This window comes from Thunnus albacares, chromosome 4, assembly GCF_914725855.1.
Source record: "Thunnus albacares chromosome 4, fThuAlb1.1, whole genome shotgun sequence".
Lineage (NCBI taxonomy): Eukaryota > Metazoa > Chordata > Actinopteri > Scombriformes > Scombridae > Thunnus > Thunnus albacares.
The window spans coordinates 21,838,119-21,860,825 of NC_058109.1; the positions used below are offsets into that span (position 1 = coordinate 21,838,119).

A 22,707-nucleotide genomic window follows, 5' to 3' on the forward strand; every position below is an offset into this window, starting at 1 on the left:
CTGCAACATGTATACCTCTAGCAATAAATCATGTCATGCACATGAACCCAAAAGACCATTAATGTAATGGCTGTACTGGCACTGTGCCGTATCCATATGCTTTCAGCATCTTACTGCTGAGCCCATAATATTCAGAGAGAAATTCAGAGGTTGAATTGATCTCCTTGGTCCTCTGTTTGTCCTAGCTGGATGACACTAGTTCGTCTGAGGGCAGCACAATAGACATCAAGCCTGATGTGGAGGAGGTGGCAGTGGTGGAGGTAGTGGAGGAGTACATTGACCCAGATGCCTGCTGGACAGATGGTAGGTGGTGTTCATAATTTGACTTTGTGGTTCATAATTGCAATGAACAGACAGTAAATAATATTAAGATTGTATATAATATATTAATAGCACTGTGAGACATATTTCATTGTGCCCATTGGTAGTATTATGCATCCATCTCTTTGGTGGATATCAGCAGTTGTGTTTTTATTTGTCATACAGAATGTGTGGCCAAATACAAATGCTGTGATGTTCCCATCACACACGGCTGGGGGAAGCACTGGTGGTTCCTGAGGAAGACGTGTTACCTGATTGTAGAACACAACTGGTTTGAAACCCTCATCATCTTTATGATCTTGCTCAGCAGTGGAGCCCTGGTAAGAGCACAAACAAAACTTTTTAACACAATCATAAACATGACACTAATGCTATTAGTACTTGTAATTATTATTTTGAAACTCTTATCAAACCAGAGTCACAAAATGCTTTAAACCATTATAAGAAATGTAAGAGACAACTGAGAAGACGTGGAATAAATAAAACAAGGATATGGCATTTACACGGTTAAAGAAAGTTAATCCCATTTCCTTATAAGGATGTGAGCAAGCAAGATCATCTGCTTTTCTACTACAACTGTGTCTTGATATGGTGGTGGCTAATGGACAGCAAAGTGCTGTAATGCACCAACCTTTCAACCAGCAGAATCCAGCTTAGGTTTGCAGCTTTCTGGAGGGGGGAAGGCCTGTGGCCAAATCAAAACACTCATGTGCTGAAGAACGGACACAAGCGATGAAGAATAGAGCTGAGGGAATGATCATTCTAGTTTGACGGGTGAAATATCTCCTTTATTGACTAGTGTTCCTTGACTATGTAAACAACTCATTCTCTGAAGGTAAACAGAGCATATAAGCTGCTAAAGATGATTTAGAACAATAAAAACAATCTATAAGTGTCCCATTTTTCAGTTACATTCAAATCACCTTGTATAGATGATAATATTGGTTGATAAAGATTGCTTACTATTTTTATTGGTTTTATTGCAATCAAACATTAAACAAACATGCTGTAAGATGTGGCTTGTAATGTATCAACGGTGACATCAGTTAAGCCATTGTGTGTCTGATGCTTCTCTGCTGCTCTTTAGGCCTTTGAGGATGTGTACATTGAGCAGAGGAAGACAGTCCGCATCATTCTGGAGTATGCTGATCGGGTTTTCACCTATATCTTCATCCTGGAGATGTTGCTGAAATGGGTGGCCTACGGCTTTGTGAAGTACTTCACTAATGCTTGGTGTTGGTTAGACTTCTTCATTGTGGATGTAAGTACATTTGCATACTAATTTTTTGTATACTTTAAGTGCAGAAATGTAATTTGTACAAGTCATTTGGTTCAAGTTTTTATGATGATATTTTAAGATTGCAGCATCAAAGAAATATAACAAGGGTTTTAGAGACTGCCTCACTGGTCAACTTAACCATTAAGACAGACTGTACATTAGCATTTTTATGAGTCAAAACTAGTAGTAGTTTAAAGAGTTTTGTCAACTAGGTTTCAGTTTGACACACCAAACTCTGAGTGATGACAGTATTCCTCTTGTAGATGTTACTGAAGATATATGAATCTAAAGGTTATATAATAAAAACCCTAATAACTTTAACAGTATCAGGATGGATTTCTGGAGCAAATGATCTATTGGGGAAATATATGGCTTTTTTGTCTATATCCACATATTGAGAAAGTTGACTAAATGGATCAGTGTCTAAAAAAACATGGTTGAATTTAACCTTGGATTAGGCATTAAAAATAATGTGTCTTGCAAAACAAAATAATATTAGGTCACAGCTTGAGAGCCAGACTGTATTCATTACACATTCACAGGCAGTAAAATGCTGCAACTTTATATGTTACTGTTAAAAATGGGGGGTTTAACATCACCATGGATTCAGCATGATGTAGAAACACAAGGGTTCACAGAAGCTCAGACAGTAAAGTGGATGTATAACGTGATACTAATAAACTGATAAGAGGGCTATGTTTTTTTTGTTAGTGCTTAAATCAGTGTCATGGACATTATCAGGGAGCCACTAGAAACTTTGGGCCCCCTGTCAGCAGCACAACAGCAGCCCTGATACAGTAAATATCTATAAATACTGGCATGTTTCAGAGCTTCTTTGTAGCTCTGGGCTGCTGAGTCATTCAGTGTTTTCCCACTTGACAATTACTATTTCTCACAAATGGTTTACCCTCTTCTGTCATTGTGCGTGATAAGTTTCTCACCTGAATTCATCACTGTCTGTATTTGACAATATACATTACATGGTATGAAGTGAGGCTTCCTTAAGGTACAACCAGATTGAACATGGCAAGCTAGACAGAGCTGCTGCCTCGCATTTTTTTTTGTGATTGCACGTGTAAAGCCCAATGGAATAACAGGTAGCCAGGAAATAAAGGGGACTAAGGTCTAATAAATGACCTGTGACCTGGAAGGGGTGAAGAATCATGGTGCAGTAACCAATCACGTGTGACGTTTGTTAAATACAGCTTAGTATACATTAGTGACATAAAACTCACTTCAGACTTAGCTTCTGTGCTGTTTTGTGTCATTTTTTAAACTAAACTGTAACAACTACAGTAACAAGTATTAAACTGCATTTGATTTGACAGTATGATTGATCTCCACAAGTGGAGAGTGTCAGTGGCGTCTGGCAGTATCACTGTGTTGTGTCTGGCTGTACCCTTCATGTGATGTATTTCCTGTTGAAACAAGAGGTTGAGGTGATACATAAAACAGCATTAAGATGCTGTTAACCTAACCTAAAAGGATATCAATTAAGAAGAGAGAGGCAGTTCTAATTGATAGGCACAAGGGCAGGATTTTATGTTCACACCTACTAGTGCAAGATGAGAAATATTCACTGCTTTTGACTGCTTTTTCCTGGAAGTTAGAGTCCTCGTCTTATGGTGTCCATAAATGATGATGTCATACAATGAAGAGGAATAGGGCCATAGAAAAAATATTTAATTGATTTATCTCAGAAAAGGAAATCTTGCAGCATCAGAAATGATTGACTATTGAGTATGCAGCATAGTCTGCTATATTGTAGTTTGTCTAAATTCCCAAGTGAAAATGATTGTATCCAACTATATAGTGGACTCAAATTATGCCACCATGCAGAAAGTACAAAGTAGTGAATAGGCAATGACCATTAACCAAGTACTATTTACTCTCATGCACTGTGCATGACAAATATCAATGACAAGAAAAATGTCTGATTTTTTACATAGAATTTCCCATATACAGTTTTAATGATTACTGAACAATTTCAAACACAGCCCCTGACTTTCTTCCTAGAATTGTTTTTGATCAGAATATTGAAATTAATCTGAGAATTTCTTGTTGTCCTAATCCTCTTCAATATTTTTCACATACATGTATTTGATGATGTGCTATATGTTGTGAGTCACGTATTGGTTGGCAAGTCATCCATTATCCCTTGACTGCTAATTTTCCACTGTCCTTGACTTAGCTGCAAGTCTGTCCGTGATTCAGTATTAACATCCTTATCATGTGACGATGCCACGTTATGTCACATAATAAAGATGCACTAATGTTTGTTCTGTTCCTGTCGGTTTTCTGAACTTGTCTTTGGGTCTATCCCAATACCCACACTTGCGATATGTCGGACTAGTCAAGAGTCTTAGGCACTTGACCATAGTGGCTTAAACATTTAAATGAACAACATACTGAAGATTTTTCAATTTTTAGAGCCTCAGTAAGGCTAAAAAATAAAGTTTGTCCTGTCGAGGCACTGTAGAAAAAGTCATGGGGTCATTAAAATTAAAAGGTTTCATTTTCCTTGAGAACATGCATGTGTACAGAAACTTTCATGAAAATCCAGCAATTAGATTGTGAAAATTCTTATGAGTTGTTGACATTGTGGCCTGATACCTCCAAAATGGAAATGGTTTATCCTTTGGGGAGTGTGAATTTGCCCAGTAAATCACCAAGTCTACCCAATAGAGTTCTGTATTTGTTGAGAACAAATGACAACATTGGCTTGCTAGAAGCACCAGAGGAACAAAAACATCTGAATTAATCCTCAGGGGACCATGAATATGCAGTGCAAACCTTCATGCCAATCTGGCCATTAGTTTTCCAGATAACTTTCATGGACCATAGTTACTTTATAATTGTCAAGGGTGAATTTTCACCAGATGGTGCTGCTACACTAAATGTCAGGGGCTTTAACAAAAATCATCAGGATTTATCCTCTGGGGACTGTGCATACCAATTGGTACTAAAATTCAGGGCAGTCTTTGCCAGTAGAAGGTGTCAAGATATCTTGTTCTGAATCTAGGTGTCCAACGGACAGAGGAACCAACTAAACGACGATGCTTTTCTTAGGGCCTGCCACTAACAGGGCCAAAATGTATGTGCAAGTGTGTGTGTTTGTCACTGTGTCATCAGTAGTGGTTTAACCCGTTGATTGACCTGTCCTGGCATAATGAACCACATCCTTGAGAGTAATTTGATGCTACTTACTAAATATATGCACACCTGTGTATATATGTATACATAAAAGGTTTGGACAGAACATACAGATGACAAATATAATGCAGTTCAATGCAATAGCAAGGTTGAGTTGTGTAGAGCTATTTATCCAACTCTATGGCAATTCCTTAGATTTTAGTCTTTTGGTCTTGTATTGGATTTCATTATATTGTAAGATGTGTCTGTTCATTTGTCCACCTGCTGTATATGAAAAAGTAATATTGGCCAATATATAGTCATATCTGTATTGGCCCAAAAAAGTCAAGTAGTCACTCTAAATGCCACTCAATGAAGTGAGAAATCATATGATATAAAATAATGAACTTTTTATCAGTGTGGTTTGGCTTCTCTCTTCTGAAACAGAAATTAAGACAGTTATCTTACTGCCCCCATTAATAGTCAGAAGGTGGATATAGCTGATGATAGAGGACAGAAGAGTTAAGTTCTCCAGATTATGTGGTGGGATCCAGTGCTTGTCAAACCACTTACTGATTCTCCAAGAGTAAAATATACAGAAATCTCAATATATCCTAAAGGGGCTCATGTGTTGTGAAGATAACTTCTCCTGACTTTAAATTCTGCAAATATCTACCCTAATATTGACCTGCCCTCTCTCTCACAGCAGGTGCCTATAACTCTGCCTCTCTTTAAGTTAAGAGAGACATTGTGCAGCTGTCGAGAGGGACTGAGGGTCGGTGTTTGAGGGTCCAGGGTAAGGTTTGTGTGCTGTGTTGGGACTCCTACTTTCACAGGTTATCCTCTCTCTTCTAACCCTTGAAAGTTGTCCTCAACCTTCTGTGTTTTCTCTCCCCTCTTTAAGTAAGATGCTCTCTGGTGTGGAAACTGTACTGTTCTGTACTGTGTACTGTGTATATTATTGTGTCACATTGATTTAGTGTTTGTGAATACATCTCTCCTCTAATTTTTTCCCTTTGTTTGACTCTTTATCTTCTCTCCCTCTCACTGTGTCAACCACAAGTTTCTTTCCAGGTGTGCTCACTGTGCTGTTAAGCTGGTTTTCACGCTAGACTGGCTTGCCAAACTAAACCAAACACAAACATAAGCAAACAAACACATAACAAAAAAGAAAAAAAAATGAAAATTTGGGTCATGTACAATTTATTGACCTTTGTATATTGTGTTAACCCCTGTTTAACCCTATGTTATATAGATACATATACTTACACATATAGAAACTATATATGTATTTATATATATCTGTATATAACCAGCCATCCTTACAGTATATGTAGGGTCCACCTTTCTCTCTATATCCCCTCTAACTATGTGGGTCCTCTCTTCCTTTGCCTCTGTCTTTCCCCTCTCCCTCTGTCCCTATCTGTGTAGGTGTCTATAGTCAGCCTTATAGCTAATGCGTTGGGCTACTCCGATCTAGGCCCGATTAAATCACTCAGGACACTAAGGGCCTTGAGACCCCTCAGGGCCCTGTCACGTTTTGAAGGGATGAGGGTAAGACCTAAGATACCAGGCAGCTGGTCCTTCTGCATGCTGATTAAATAAAAGCATCAACGCATGCTAGAGATGGAAATATAGAAAATTGAAAAAAAGTTTCTAAAGGGGAATTTTTTTAAGTAACCCCTTTTATCAATAAGAAGCTTTTTGCATGGATTCAGATCATCTCAGATGGTCACAGTACATCTGATTTGATTTATCATATTTCATTTCATATATTATAAATTTAGTGCTATGTTAAGGCATTTTGCAATGATTTGTCCTTTAAAATATTTTTTAAAAAAAACATCTTAATAATCTATCCGATGCATTATGAAAGACTAGACCATAGGGATTTTGAACTGAATGATGCAACACATTATAATAACAACTCAGCTCTGACGTATTCAGTACCAGCTGAGAAAACAACTAGAGGTTGGTATGAACCATTACACAAAACCTGTTCAAACTGAACCACAGGACAGGGTTAATATGGGCTCAAGTTAAGCAATCTGAGCAAGCAAACCGATACCTTTTAAAGTGCTACAGAGCCCCCCAGTTGTCATATAAAAGACAAATTAATATGGACATCTGTGCACATGGTCAATTAAACTGTGTCTGCATATTTATTTAACATTTTTTCAGACTGCAGGCACTTGATTAATCTGTCCTTAACTGTGTGTACAGTTTCCTTGTGAATAATTTTGATACCATGTGACCCCTGGAGGGCTCTGTATCAAGCTTTGCCTAAGAAAACCATATTTTCTTTCTACAATGGTAATTGGGTTCTTCTGATCATTAATTTAATGTGTGATGGGTTTGATCAGCCTCTGGTTGTTGCTGGGCAGAAGAAAAGATCTGGTCAGTGTCTAGGCTCAGCATCTTCTGACTGTCGCTCTGCCTCAAATGTCCTGTTATCTGATCTTATCACAGTTTGGCTTTGGCATTGTCACACTGGAAGATCAACAAACTTCTGGTTGCATACCCCCCTCCCCCGCCATCCTTGCTCACCACTCCTCAGTGAATTTCATTACCATGATTTTTGTGATTACCATTTTGCAGTAATTATATTAGCGGATCATATGGATGCATTGTCTCTTTAAGATAATATTTGGCAAAACACTGGAATGATAAGAAAACTTAGACAGTTTTTGATTTGATGTTTGCCTGTATAGTTTTGGTTTATAATTTGGCTTTCTGTTACCATGGCACCTCTGTATGGAAATGCACATTCATATAGTCTCCTCCTTAAGCTAAAAGCTTTATCTCCTCCAACATGCCCACACTGCTTTGGTGCAGGATAGTTTATATAAGTCACACTCATATGCCCATTTGGCAATGACTGTATATAGTGTAACTCTGTAGCAGTTATACACTTATATTGCTAGACACATATTTTGCCCCCCTCATGTATAATAATGGGGTGGACAAAATATTAGGAACACATTTTAATATACTGCACTCCAGTACACCACTATCACCCATTACGACCTCAAAAATAAACAAAAAGTAGAATCATCACCTTTCTGACGATGTCAACAAAAACTAATAAAATGTATAAGCTTCGTTAAAAGTAGAATTTATGCCAGAGCTGTTGTATTGGATTGCATTAGATTGCACAAGTGTTCCTAATAAAATGCTCGTTGAGTGTATATGTTGTGTATGATTCATACAACCATACAATCCTACGTACAATATCTGGGCATCTAGGTAAAGAATAATTGCATTTTGTAGGGGTGTAACAATATATCGTGGCAAAATACATTGCAATACAAAAATGTAATAACATGCATGTGTGGAGCTGAAAATGGTTTGCGATGTAATCAGTTAAAACTGAGTGCCAGAGGGCGCAACTAAATGAATTCATTAACACTGAACTGTCACAGCCGAACTGTCACCTGCTGCATGAAAATGTTTACAAGCATATAGCCTTAAAAATGTCCCTGGCATACTCTAGAAATCTAATGTGAAGATGTTTAAATTGGGATTTGTGCCTAACTGAGGTCGAAAATGTTACCTCCACCAAGACATTTTTATTCTTCAGGTTAATTTTGTGTAAAGATCTGCTCGTCAAAAAGCTGCCTCATTTTTTTTCATTTAGGAGACCTTATTATTCATATTTTACACCAAAACTGATTAAAAAAAAATCTTTAGGAATCGTAATGCCTGGTAGGAATAAAAAAGGAATTCGAGTCACAGTTTGTTTTCATATCAGCTTTGTTAAAAATATCACGAGTGTATCAAACCATGAACTCTGTATTATGTATCATGGCGAAACATGAGCTGACTGTATTGTTACACCCTCTAGTATTTTATTGTATTGGGCTTCATCTTGTGCCAAGAAATCAGATAACACAGCTAGAACCTCTAATGGAGAGAGAGAATGTGCATTTCCATATAGAGTATGTGTGTGTTGATGTTCTTATATGTAAACATCTCCATGCAGCTGGTGTGTGATGGCTCAGTTACAGTGGCTCTGTTTCCTTGCTGTTTTCTTCAGGTTGTGGTGAACGCCTTGGTGGGTGCAATTCCCTCCATCATGAACGTGCTGCTGGTGTGTCTCATCTTCTGGCTTATCTTCAGCATCATGGGTGTCAACCTGTTTGCTGGAAAGTATTACTACTGTTACAATGACACGGCTGAGGACCTCTTCCACCCAGATGAGGTCAACAACAAAACAGAGTGCCTTGCACTCATTAGTGCAAACTTCAGTGAAGTCAGATGGAAAAACGTCAAGATCAATTTTGACAATGTGGGTGCAGGATACCTGGCACTCCTGCAAGTGGTGAGAAGCCGTTGCTGTCACTTCTCATTTGTTTCTCTCTTCTGATGGAAAGTGTTTAACCTGTTCTCTTACACACTGTGTCTGCCCACTTACAGGCAACATTTAAAGGCTGGATGGACATTATGTATGCAGCAATAGATTCTAGAAAGGTAGGCTCATTGCAGTACCAAACTCTGACTTCCAGGTCAATGTGCAGTAGAGTTTTTTTTATAGGTGTTTTCACTTTTACCACTTTACAGGTGGAGGACCAGCCCCTCTATGAGGACAACTTGTACATGTACATCTACTTTGTCATCTTTATTATCTTCGGCTCGTTCTTCACCCTAAACCTCTTCATCGGTGTCATCATCGATAACTTCAACCAACAAAAGAAAAAGATAAGATTTATTTTCCTCACTTTCACCTTCTGAAAATAAACTTTTTTACAGAGGATTTTAGCCTAGAACCTGAACACTGTAAACAAATTTCAGAAGCTTTGTTGGTTTTTGCATCAATCAAAACGCAGTCAAATTAACCCTTATGTTAAACCACTGGTTAGATCATCTAAATCCCCGCAGATTATAACCAAAGTGTTTTTATCCCATTACTTTGGAGGTCAGGATATTTTCATGACAGAAGAACAGAAGAAATACTACAATGCCATGAAGAAACTAGGATCAAAGAAACCACAGAAACCAATACCCAGGCCACAGGTAAATGTTTTAACGCCTCATCTTCACCACTAAGCAGGTTTGTAATGGCAGATTTCATTAAATGAATAAAATAACTCTAAATATCCCTTCTTCCATTCTCTCCTTTCTCCTCAGAACTACATCCAGGGCATGGTGTTTGACTTTGTGACGCAGCAGGTGTTCGACATCTCCATCATGATCATGATCTGCCTCAACATGGTCACCATGATGGTGGAGACAGATGATCAATCAAAGGAGACAGAGGAAGTGCTTTACTGGGTCAACTTCATCTTCATTGTGATCTTCACTGGCGAGTTTTTACTGAAGCTCTTTGCGCTGCGTCACTACTATTTCACCAACGGCTGGAACATCTTTGATGTAGTTGTGGTCATCCTTTCAATTGTGGGCAAGTATTCAAAAGTGGTATTTATGCATGGGAAAAGAAGTGGGAAGCAGTTTGATTGGAAATAGCTCAGATAGTGCTTATATACTGTAAATGGGCTTTTTGTCATTTTGTCACTTTTTTTGAGTGGTATGAAGCCATGCAATTGTGTTTTGCTTTTAGGAGATCTGTCTCTCGATTTCTGCTGTTGCCCCTGTAGAATAGAGGTGAATGGAAGTGCATTTGTGGTGCTCACAGCTTTAAACAATTACATTGGAAAAACTCAACATCTATGGAGCTCTGAAACAGACAAAGGCTGTAAAAGGTTAAAGTCAAACTGATAATAAGAAAACAAACTGTGTACTAAAACCCCAAACATAGAAAATCTACAGTGTTGAAAAATAAAATGAGGTCGTGACAGATACCAACAGATTGGAGGTTAAGGGAAAAGTAAAAAGCTTTATATATTTAATACTCCATTATAATTAGTAATCAGACAGTGTTATTTGTAGATGTATTCATTTATATTTTTGACTTGTTTACTCCATTACTCTGGATAATCTACAGACTTCTCTCTGAACACTTATGATTGCAACTTCTATATATAGAAAACTAAAACATTCCCTACAAAAATAGTTGACAGTGTGTTCTTTGGTTCACCTGATTTCTTCCTAAATTTGCGCAAAAATATGAATGTGCTGCTCTTACTTGTAAACATCATACTGTAATGTGTATTAAAGATACAATATACAAGTACTGTAGCATGAGAGTTGAAAGCAACCCACTCTACTTGATTTCTCCCTGGGGTCTGGAAGTAACAGAGCTCTTTGATTCGACTAATGCAGGTATTAGGAGCTTGCTGGCCTGTGAGTTAGTCATAACAACATCTCCCAGCAGCTAATGCTAGCTTGGAGTCTTGGTATTAGGGAGTACTTGGCTAGCAGTGAGTTTTATATATTGATTAAAAGCCGTGAGCTCCCACCCCTGACTTCGGCCTTCTCTGATTGGTTAGAAAGTCGAGGCTCACTTAAAAACTTGAGAAGGGAATATCTCTGCTGCCAGGCTGTTCAATGAGCCTGAGTCACAGAGGCCTTTGACAACCCCCTACAGATGCTTTGGAGCATAATTCAACTAAAAAAAGAAAAAAGAAAAAAACTTACATACTGTAACTTTAAGTAAGCTAATCAGTAAACAGTGTTTCAGTTATAATGTTCCCTATATCTTAATCAAACATGTTTTGTCTCTTTTTGCTCCCTTTTAACTGCAGGAATGTTTCTGGCTGACCTGATTGAGAAGTACTTTGTGTCACCAACACTCTTCAGGGTGATTCGTCTGGCTCGTATCGGCAGAATCTTGCGTCTCATCAAGGGGGCCAAAGGAATCAGAACTCTGCTGTTTGCCCTGATGATGTCACTTCCTGCCTTGTTCAACATTGGCCTACTACTTTTCCTGGTTATGTTCATTTTCTCTATCTTTGGCATGTCCAACTTTGGCTATGTGAAACACGGGGCTGGAATTGACGACATGTACAACTTTGAGACCTTTGGCAACAGCATGATCATCCTGTTTATGATCACCACGTCAGCTGGCTGGGACGGCCTGTTGCTGCCAATTCTTAACTACCCTCCAGACTGTGACCCCTTATTGGAGAATGCTGGCACCCCCGCCACAGGAGACTGTGGCAACCCTTCTGTGGGCATCTTCTTCTTTGTTATGTACATCATCATTTCTTTCCTAATTGTGGTCAACATGTACATCGCCATCATCCTGGAGAACTTCAGTGTGGCCACAGAGGAGAGTGCCGACCCACTCAGTGAGGATGACTTTGAGACCTTTTATGAGATTTGGGAGAAGTTTGACCCTGATGCCTCCCAGTTCATCACCTATGCCAAGCTTTCTGACTTTGCTGATGCACTTGAACACCCACTCAGAGTCCCCAAGCCAAACACCATTGAACTGATCGCCATGGACATGCCTATGGTGAGTGGTGACCGCATCCACTGCCTGGACATCCTGTTTGCCTTCACCAAGCGTGTGCTGGGCGACAGTGGCGAGTTGGACATGTTGAGGCAACAAATGGAGGAGCGTTTTGTGGCAGCCAATCCCTCTAAGGTCTCTTATGAGCCAATCACCACCACTCTGAGGCGCAAGCAGGAGGATGTGTCAGCCAGAATCATTCAGAGGGCCTACCGCGCCTACCTGGCTAGGCGGGGTTTCGTCTGTAAGCGCAAACCAGCCAATAACAAAGTTGAGAATGGCGGGAACAATCAGGAACAGGAAAAGAAGGAGGGCACTCCCTCAACTGCCTCCCTGCCCTCTTATGACAGTGTAACCAAACCTGACAAGGAGAAACAGGATGACAACAATGAGGGCAAAGGAGGGAGGAAAGAGAAAGGAAGAAACCAAAAAGACATCAGGGAATCTAAATGTTAGAGTGTTGGAATAATATTCACGGTAATAACAATAAAAATTATAATAATGTAACTTCAAGCAAAGCGAGAGGAAACTCACTCACACAGATGTACAGATTATTTCATTTGCAAGTCAGAAAAAAATAATATTCAATAATTTTGTTTACAGACTTCATTCTTATATTGATGCAGAGGGAAGCAGCTTGGTCTGTTACAGCTTGAAGACTCTTGAACTTCAGTCAAACCAAACATAATCAGCATACTGTGTGACATTGTTGTATCTAGACTACTGATCTTAACAAAAGGGAATGAAAAACAGACAAGGAAATGTCTGTGTCTGCTGAAGGGCAGATTGCTCATTTACCACTGGTCTACAGAAAAGACAAGTAACTCTACACCAAGAGGTAGAATGAAAAAACACTAAAGGAATCCAGCGCCTGGGTTCCTATGCAAAGACAACGTTGTGAAGGAAAAAACAAGGATGCTGCTCAATGCTGAAGGATTTGTCCTCTGAAAGCAGCCAATGAGTGGCTGCTGTGTATAGAGGTGCAAAATGACACTCTCACTCGATATGAGCAAACAGAAAGGATGACTGATGAGTGAAAGACACAAATGACAGAGTGTTGGAAGTATCTTTTGTTTAAGCTAGAAATTGTTAATTTGAGCAGCAAAAATGCAAACAGATAAAAAAAAAGAAAAAAAAGAACAGTATTCAACATTTTGCCCATGTCACCTAACTCTTGTACTCATTTTATCTTTGTTATACCCACATCAAAACGCTTTTTTTACATGGGCTTTCACACCAATTGGTTAAGGGTCTGTTTATTATGGGGTCAACTCGGGCCAAGGGCTTACATTTACTCAGAAAGATTTCCAAACAAATACATAAATAATTGTGCTTGTTCAATGCATAGAAATGACTTGCATGATGGCATGTTTTGATCAGAAATCTTGCATGAATTATCATAGTCCACAAGACACTAATACTCAGACCACAGCGGTGGCTCGACTGTGAGATCGAGACATTGACAAAATTTGAAAGTGCAGAGTAATTTGTTCAACAAAGATAAGTGATAAGGGGGTTGATAATCTAAAATGGATCCGAATTTTTTATGTCATTACACAACACATTTCAGATGACTATGTTTGAATTGTTGCCTCTATAGAAAGAAGAATGCAATATGTTGGTAAATAATACCACCACAGTGGACCACGGGTGAAAACCAAACGTTTATTTGCTGCTCTGGAGATTTTGAGTGTGTAAGATGCGAAAAACGGATGTCTGTGTGTATCATGGGACTGAAATGTTTGTTAATTTGGACTTTCAAGGAAATACTTTGAATCTAAAAAGCTTCTATATATAATTTATATGCACCTATGTAATGTTCCATACCATCTGCCTTTAGTTTTGTGTGAGCGGGCATTTTGGGAGTCCTACTGTCGGTTCTAAGTGGTTGGTGGGGATTTCACAGGTATGGCAAACTCCTTTCTATTTCTGATGTTTCTCTAAGAGTGGTTAGACCTTTCTGAAAGAGCTGAGAAGAGTTTTATTGGTTCAGTTTACATCATTTGATGACATCCAGCTTATTTATGTGTGTGTATTATTTTCTTTTTTGTTTGTTTTCTTCACTGATGTAAATTTCATGTTTTAGCTAGCGATGAGTCTTATTTTATAAGCCACATCTAAGCTGATGTCGAGGGAGATGGTCTTGTGCTGGGATATAATTGTCGGGTGTAAGTGGTATCCTATTTTAATGAGAAACAGAAAATGATGAATGGATGATGAGAACATTGTGTGTGGAGAAGCCAAAGAGATCTGCCTTGTTATCCCTTGTTGCCCTTTGTCCATGGAGTGGGATTGGGTGAAGTATGCCCTGCCCATTCTGTTTTTTCGCTGTCATTACTCGACAGAGAGACCCTAGAAATGTATGCAATGCTTGAAAAATTCATCCCTTTTTCTCAGGAGATATTATAGATGTACTATTATGAGCTCTGCAACAAAATGCAAGTGAATGTGATGGGAGTATTTATGAAATCATGTTTTACTCTTTTCTGTTTTAATGCCATGTTGATGGACAATGATCTCGGCCGGCTGCTTTAACCCGGCAGCCGCCCGGTCAGGGGCCAGTTTAGAGCTTCCTGCTCATGATGCTTAGAATTATAGGGCTAGAAGCATCTCAGTGAAATAGCAACATTTCGCTTGCTTTTAATGGCGGCATTTTTATTGATAGTGGATTACATTTGTGGTTAAGTCATTATGGACTGTAGTCTGGTCTCAATTAATTTCACGAAACAAAATAATAATATTCACCCCGATAGCAGTCACAGATACAGGAAACACTGTGAGGAGATGTCATGAGAGTGAATTGGGATATGTTGGTTTGAGCAGCACATTAGATTCTTTAAGAAGCAGAAGTGGCATGCTCAGTGGACAGGCCCCCAGATTTCAGTATTTAACAACGACACGTGCTCTGAGCCTCTCATTCGCCATTTTTCTCCATATTGCTCTCCTGCATAACAAATACCAAATAATCAACAGAGCACTGGATGCATTCTTATGGTACTGTGAGCCTAAGCACCACACTAGAGCTTTTGCACTTCCTGTTGTGCAGTGATGTCACTTCCTGTTTATGAATAACTCCCTCATCCGTTCTCGAGTTCTATGGTCCAGTTGCTGCATGAGATCTCCAAAATCAGTGTGGGTGTTAACTTGAACCAAATAAAACTCTGAATGATAAGCATAAAAGCTACTGCCGTCCATTTTCTCCAAGGTCACCCTGGATATACAGATATGTATTACAGAAAGAAACCTGAAAAAATAGACACACATACATCCATTCGGAAAAAAAAAAAAAGAAAAAAAAAAAAAAAACACAGTTCAGGCTATGTTCTATACGGCACAAACTGCAAAAAGCTAAGAATGGACTTTTTAAGAAACTATAAATAATGTAATATATTATTTTATTTTAACGGCATGTGTAGTTTTTTGTAAATACAGGATTACTTAAAAAACTACAGCTATTAATCTAACACTAAATATTAATAACCATAAATAGAATGGCTTCCAGCTGACACCCCTTGTCACACTTGTTAGGCTGTGACACATTTGTTAGATGGAGTAGATTTTTTGAGTCACTTTTCATAAAAAAAGAGGGGAGTAAGCTAAAAGAATCTATATTAAAAAGCAGAAATTGTATTTAAAAACTGTATAAATCAATACATACATATACGGAGCTATATTACATATATATTATATATATATTCTACCACACATATATATATAGTATATATACATTAGAACAATGTCTGTAACTCAACTCTCCTGTCCACTCCTTGCATTGAGGTGAAACCAGAACCACAGAGTGTAAACTGATCATGCTTCTTTCTTTGTGTGGTATGTTCAGAGAATAACCAAAACTCTGGCCTGCCCAGGACTTCTGCATACTGGGTACCAGCGTACAATGCATGGTGTTGTACTGGCTGCTTGCTGAGAATTGTGGAGCCTGCCTTGGTGAGAGGATTGCACTACCAGCATACCCTTTTGTACATGTGTGAAGATGTCTTGCCCCTCGTTTCCTATATTGTGCACACAAAGATACACTGACACACACACACACCTGCACTTGCACACACTTACACACTCACACACAAACACACTCATAGCCTTTTGCAGGCAACTGCTGGTTAACCAGCGTGCCCCAGTATGAGCCACAGCTCACTTTGTGTGACAAATTTTTGCTTGTTTCAGCTCTAACCCTCTTTCATGTTTCCCCCCTTAACACACTGCTGCAGTTTGGAGTTGATCTTTTAATTTTGCTGTCACTTTCAATATGATATACCGTATCTAATGATTTAAGGGTTAGTTGTCTTAGCTGTCTGTGTGTTTGTTTATGGTGCAATATCTCTTAACGGCACGTGCCTTTTTAGCTTCCTATTTAGTCTGTCAATAAAATCAGCAATGAGGATCTCAAAACCCATGGGAGTGAATCAAAACGGAGCACGATAGAAATGATGTACTGAGTTCAAAATTAACTTGTAAACTGAAAACTCACCACCTAGATTAGACTGTCTGGACTAACATCTTGTAGAGTCATGTAGTACAAGTGCTCTCTCTGTGTGTTCTGTTTACTGGCTCTCGGGCTAGTAAGAGAACAGCTTGCCTTCTGTTTTACACTTCTGTTCATTTCCAAATGTTGGTTTACCAATCGGTATATGAGGCCATTCTTTTGTAGCATGACTGAGATAATTTTCTTTTCTTTGCTGAAAATAGGCTAACTGAAAAAAAAACAAAACAAAACAAAAAAAACAACCTTTTGACTGTCATTATCTCTTGCCACTAATACAGTCAGAGAGAGGACGTGTGTTGCACAACCACATGGGACAATTAAATGAGAATCAAGTGAAAGAATGTTTTTATTTGAGCACGAATCTATTTCCAAACAATAAAGCAGCCTTCCAGTTACACCTCTGGCTGGTGTCGTTTTTGGGTGAAACACGAGTGACTCTCACATTATCATGCAGATTATGCTCCACCATGTCTGACAATGGAGGGTTCAGATGCTGTTTAAACACCTCATTTACTGTGACAACTGTGAGAATTTTAATTGTTCAACATTTTAAAGTGATATGGTACACTTTGGACACTCTATGGGATTGTGTGTGTATTTTTCACTGAAATTGCTTGCACAAGTTGCAGAAACATGGCTGAGAAAATGTTTAAAATCCACAGAAAAACTGCACTATTTAGGTTTTGGAATAACAACATAATATACTTATGAAATTCCTAAATTACATTGTTTTTGTTCATGTTTTAATAATACTTGAATAAGATTATTATTTGAGTTGATGTGCTTGGGTGTGTCATGGTGCAACAGCCCTGAGATGACTTTAAAAGCAGGTGTGTGTGCATGCATGTGTGTGTTTCTTTCCTTCCTTCCTCCCTCCTCCTTTGTGTGTGTGTGTGTGTGTAAGGTGGCGCACTGAGTGAGGGAAGGGGGGGTGTAAGCACAGACAGCACTGCAGTGCAGATAGATGAATGCAGTGGCCTGGGCTGAGTCAGCAGCATGTTCCCAATAGGCTCAGACTGTACAGTGCACTGTATAGCACCTCCTTACCCAAAGCAAGCAGAGGAAGAGCGAGCTACAGCAAGAAGATGAAAAGTAAAAGAGAACAATGAACACAGGCACACACAGTAAAAAGCCTGTCTGTTGCTATGGATTTCTCCTTCACCTCCTACCTGCAGTGCTGCATGTCTTTGGACTGCATCACTTATTTTGTGCAGTTTGATGCTGTATTTTACAGTATACTCACACTGGCTTACTGAATAACAAATGATAGTATTTTACTATTATGATGATAAAATATTGATACATGCAACTGTTAATAATTGGTGTGTTAAAAATGTAATTCTTGAATGTTAAAGAAACATGTTTTTTTAATCATTTAAAGGACAACATTGGTAGGGATTCTTGATTTCTGTGTGGCCCTGTAACATTTTGTTTCTCCTTGCATCCATCTGAATTGCAGGACTTCGTTGCAGAGGTGGGACGTGGATTAAGTAGGACACTGGTGTGATCTGTCGGGCTGTTCGGGGTGGGAGCAGGTTTGTGTGAAGGGGAGAGGGAGACTGAGGGAAAAGGAAGTGTATGCGTGTAAGGCAGACAGCGAGGAAGAGATTGGATGTCTCTAAGGTATCAATGACATGTAATACTGCAAAACTGCTCAAATATCTGAGTGAGGTAGTGTTTTTTCTATTTCTGTGTCACGTATGTTTCAGCATACAGAAGAAGGGGTGGAAAGACAGAGGATGCATAGATCAAATATACTGTATCTACAGCAGGTAGACTGACCCACATACTAAAAATGCCCCACTTCCTCTCTTAGGTTGTTTTTCTTTTTCATTCCTGTCCGCTAAGAATGTCTATACAAATCACAGATGTTAAGTACTGTGTTTATTAACCTCTCCAACAGATTCTGGAGAAGTGCCTCAGACGGGCAGTCTTACAGCTATCTACCTCCCTCTAGTGGGACCTGAGGTGAATGACTCAAGACAACTGTGCCAATTCATGGGGTTAAAGGGATAGTTCATATTTGTTGACATGAGGTAGTGTGAGTTACCCACTGATGTGGTTGCGTTATCACATATGGACTTTAGCCCTCAGTCAGTTAATCCTGTGGTCTCAGCAAACCATCAACTTGTCAGACAGAAATGAACAGTAAATGTGGCCAATCACAGTCAGCCGTGGTGGCCCCTTGACATCCAATGTTTTTTTAAGGGTGAGCATTTGGAGATTTAACTGAAATCACATTAACTATCCCTTTTTGCAGTCAAAATTAATATCAGTTGTTTAAAAAAAGGTGTTATTATTATCTAGTGTAGTTTATATCATTAAAAAGAAGGAAAAAAGGTATTTCGGAAAATATCAGAAATGGTAGACTGAGCTTCAGCAGGGGAGCAAGAGGAAAAAGTAAACAAACTTCCCTGATAGTTTACAAGCCAGGGACAGACAGTGTGTTGTTAGCAGCAGTATTGAAGAGTACACATAGTGATATTCAACCCAGTCTCACATCATAATATGCAATAGCGACGTTACTCCACAATGCAAAACGTATTAGTTTCACAATAACGGCTCTAAAATTGTTTTTGGTTTTTTTGGCCTATTCTTTTTTACTGGCCTGCGTCCACATCACATGACGTCAAGTTTCTGTCTGCGAGAGTGTTTGACCTCAGCTATCATGTGAGTATAGTCAACCACTGAGGGCGCTGTCAAATATGGGTACAACATGGCTAAAATTAATTTTCAACTATTCAACAATTAGATATTTAATATCTGAACCTCTGAACCAAAACCTAAAGTCCTCAGTGTATTTTCAGTTCAGTATTTACATTTATTTCTAATTACACTGCACTAGATCTAGATGTTTGTTTATTTCAGATATCACTTTATTTCTCAGAATCGAAGGAGAAATAATTAAAACTGATGGCCTTAACATTTACCTATTGTATTATTGAGTTATTAAGGACACTTTCTTGTTTTTGTGTTGATGTTGTTCAAGATATCATTAAAAAAATCTGTTTTTTTATTGAAAGAACATCATCAAACAGTTACATAAAATAGCGTAACACAAGCATAATAGTTTAGATAACTACACAATGCAAAGACAATGATTCAAACATATAAGCTACGTGGTTTAAGCGATAGAAGTGTCCATAGCAACCACCATAGCAGTATGAAAACATGTTCTCCATCTAGGGAGAACTGACGGTAGTCTTACGAATCAATGAAAAGATAGGGGGCCTTTCATGAAACCAAAAAATATACACTGTAAATGCTTCCCTTTGGTTTGTGATTTTTTTCTCAAAGGAGAACACAGGGTGTGCGATTTATAGAGAATGCATTTTCATTTCTGTTGGACTTAATTAATTTAAGGTATGTACACTGAAAAATGTTATTTCAACTAATGGTTCTCTACTCCTGTGTCCCTTTGAGATACTGTCTTGTATTGTGCTTCACCGACATGGATACCTCATAATATTAAAGTCCCCCTCCTCTCAAAAATGTTTTTCTTCTTGTTGAATGTTTTCACATTCATCTGCTGAAAGTACAAAGTTTCTCTGTGCTCACTGAAAATCTGATTTTAAGGGCCTACAACCTTGATTTGTGACATCACAACGAGTTTGGAAGCCAATCATGGTCCAATATTCAATTTACACAAGTGTGATGTGGAAACCTGAACCCTCAAGCGCACAAACATTGAGAATGGACTTAATACTGAAATACAAGACCTCTTGTGTCCAGCAGTAAAGCTTTTAAATGAACAAAATAAGCATATTCATAGATTCTGGATTTTTTAATGAGGAGATGCCATTTTAAGGATTTTAATGTGGTAATTATACTTTTTTTGTGGGAAAAGCATTTCAGACACACATTATTGTTCCAAGCAGAGTATTTTTATATGTAATTATACATGTCTGGAGGGGATCTTTAAGCATACGTTATCTCTCCTAAAAACCTTTTTAACATGGACACACACACACACACACACACACACACACACATAAAAAAAAACAACCCATAAATCTTGGGAAGTTAGTGTTAGTTTTACTTAAATTCAACTTTTTTTTCCTTATATTTTAAGTTCCAAGGCAGGTTTTTGTAGCCTTTCTACTTGCCTCCTACCAAACATTATGCACACAACAAATCATTTAATATTATAATGATATATAATATTATCTTTTAAATTACTTCATTGAAAATAACCTTATAGGCTACTTCTTTACCAAATTTTAATTTTCCTTTACAACCTGAATGTTAAGGTGGCCCTTTTTTAATTGCTTAGCCTGTAAGACCTACCAGAGGGCTAAAAAAAAACCCAACTTAATATTCGTTAACTTCCAAGCTAGCATCAAAAAACGTTCAGGCTGCTGCTACCTGTTCAGGTTTCAGTTAGAGGGTCTAATGAGGTTTATTTAACAGTAATTATTAGAACAATTAGTCTACCTTTAAATGGATTTAAGTCGGATTTCTTTACCTTTCACTGACAGCTCACCTGGTGGTCGGTTTCAAATTCGCGGGCCTCCACCAACTCCCAGTCATCAGGTACCCGATGTGACTGAACCAAATACTGGACTGGAATTGTTTGAATTGACGACGTCAAATGGTGACTACTTCTTGTGGTAAAAATGTGTGATTACTGAATGATGTATTTATTGCTATATAGCAAATTATTGACAAAAAATGTGGTTGTTACAGCAGGTCCCTCCAGTTCAGACCATGGAGTCCCGAGGTCGCCCCTGGTGTTAAGCTTCAGGGAACATGCAGAGCTCCCCTCTCTGCAGTGAGTCCGTCTGCTACACCTGCACACTTCATTTTAACACTATTGTCTGGCGTGTTCGCCTACAAAGCTGCAGACAGAGCTCCGTATAGCGTAATAGCTGCCTAGAAATGAGTAAATTATGATTTAGTAAGAGTAACTTAATGATTGGATGGTGAAGTATTGGTCACACAAGAAGGCGTGGTGGAAAATAGGCCTAAATACTGCAGGACTACTCAAGGACTGTAGTAGAATGTACAATATTGAGGTTCATGTACTTTTATGCCTCTGTAATACCTTTATTCAACCAAATTTCAGAGGGTAATATTGTTCTTTTCACATCACTACATTTGGCAGTTACTTAAGATAGGAACAAAACATATGTAATGTCATATATCATTAAATTAAACTAAAAAATTAGTGGTAATACCCAATTAGAGCTGAAACAATTAATTGATTGTCATAAAATTGATCTCAATTATTTTGATAATGGTTTCAGTTATTTCTCCAGTAAAGATTTCACTGTCAAATGTGACTATTTGATGCTTTTGTTTGTCATATATGAACAAAAAGAATGTTTTGTTCATATATGACATGAAATTTCACTTTTAATGACATTTTATAGACCAAAAGATGATTAAATAATGGAGAAAATAATCAGCAGATTAATCAATAACAAAAGTAATCGTTGGTTGCAGCCATATACCCAACAAAGTAATACATACACACTCTGTCTGCATATGACTATTTTTACTTTTGATATTCTCATTTTGCTGATAATAATTTAATACTTTTACTTGAGTAAAATTGCTGACTTTTACTGGTTACAGAAGCTATACATCTTTCACCACAATAAGTTTGTCTATATTTAACTGAAGAAGACAAGATAAAAAATGTGCCAAATTGTGCCATTTTCAGACTTTGCGGTACCATCCACCCCAGTCCAGGACACACTGAAGTTTCTCATTGGCCAGAGGGACAAGCTCTCCAGACCAGCTAGCAACAGTACAGTATCTCCACTGGGTAAGATCCTGAAACATCAGAGTGACACCTGGGCTTAATCAATGAACATTCAGCCCATTCAGGTTTAGGAATACTATATTTAATAGCTACCAATTGTGTTATGCCTTTTTGTCCCTGTACTTTTTTGTACAAACACAGTGCAAACTGTGCCTACCTTTGGAGAGCAAGAACCTTATAAAAGTGGACCTAAACCCAGAAAACTGAAAAAACAAAAACTGAGCCTGGAAGCCTACAAGTTTTAAGTTTCCCTGCAGTCATGTTTTGTTAATTTGCGTTTAATTTGCTATAACAACATCAGTGCTGACAAACAAAATGTATTTATACTCTATCAGAAGGTCCATGATAAATGCTAA

At 38.3% G+C, this 22,707-nt stretch overlaps 1 protein-coding gene and 1 long non-coding RNA gene across 10 annotated transcripts in view; both read left to right on the plus strand.

Annotated features, from left to right (window-relative positions):
• Positions 1-16,979, plus strand: part of scn8ab (sodium channel, voltage gated, type VIII, alpha subunit b) — a 55,112-nt gene extending 38,133 nt beyond the window's left edge. For all 8 annotated transcript variants that reach the window (XM_044348077.1, XM_044348082.1, XM_044348076.1 and 5 more), the window contains 10 exons: positions 186-303; positions 487-641; positions 1,409-1,582; positions 6,164-6,286; positions 8,769-9,053; positions 9,149-9,202; positions 9,293-9,430; positions 9,641-9,745; positions 9,860-10,130; positions 11,374-16,979. In XM_044348077.1, the coding sequence (XP_044204012.1) occupies positions 186-303; positions 487-641; positions 1,409-1,582; positions 6,164-6,286; positions 8,769-9,053; positions 9,149-9,202; positions 9,293-9,430; positions 9,641-9,745; positions 9,860-10,130; positions 11,374-12,539 (2,589 nt within the window). In that variant the 3' untranslated portion in view covers positions 12,540-16,979. The remainder of the gene's footprint in view (positions 1-185; positions 304-486; positions 642-1,408; positions 1,583-6,163; positions 6,287-8,768; positions 9,054-9,148; positions 9,203-9,292; positions 9,431-9,640; positions 9,746-9,859; positions 10,131-11,373) is intronic.
• Positions 16,980-20,887: 3,908 nt separating this feature from the next.
• The window catches only part of LOC122980271, a 31,177-nt gene continuing 29,357 nt past the window's right edge, over positions 20,888-22,707 (plus strand). For both annotated transcript variants that reach the window (XR_006403015.1, XR_006403016.1), the window contains exons 1-3: positions 20,888-21,117; positions 21,271-21,355; positions 22,250-22,354. This is a non-coding gene — a long non-coding RNA (uncharacterized LOC122980271). The remainder of the gene's footprint in view (positions 21,118-21,270; positions 21,356-22,249; positions 22,355-22,707) is intronic.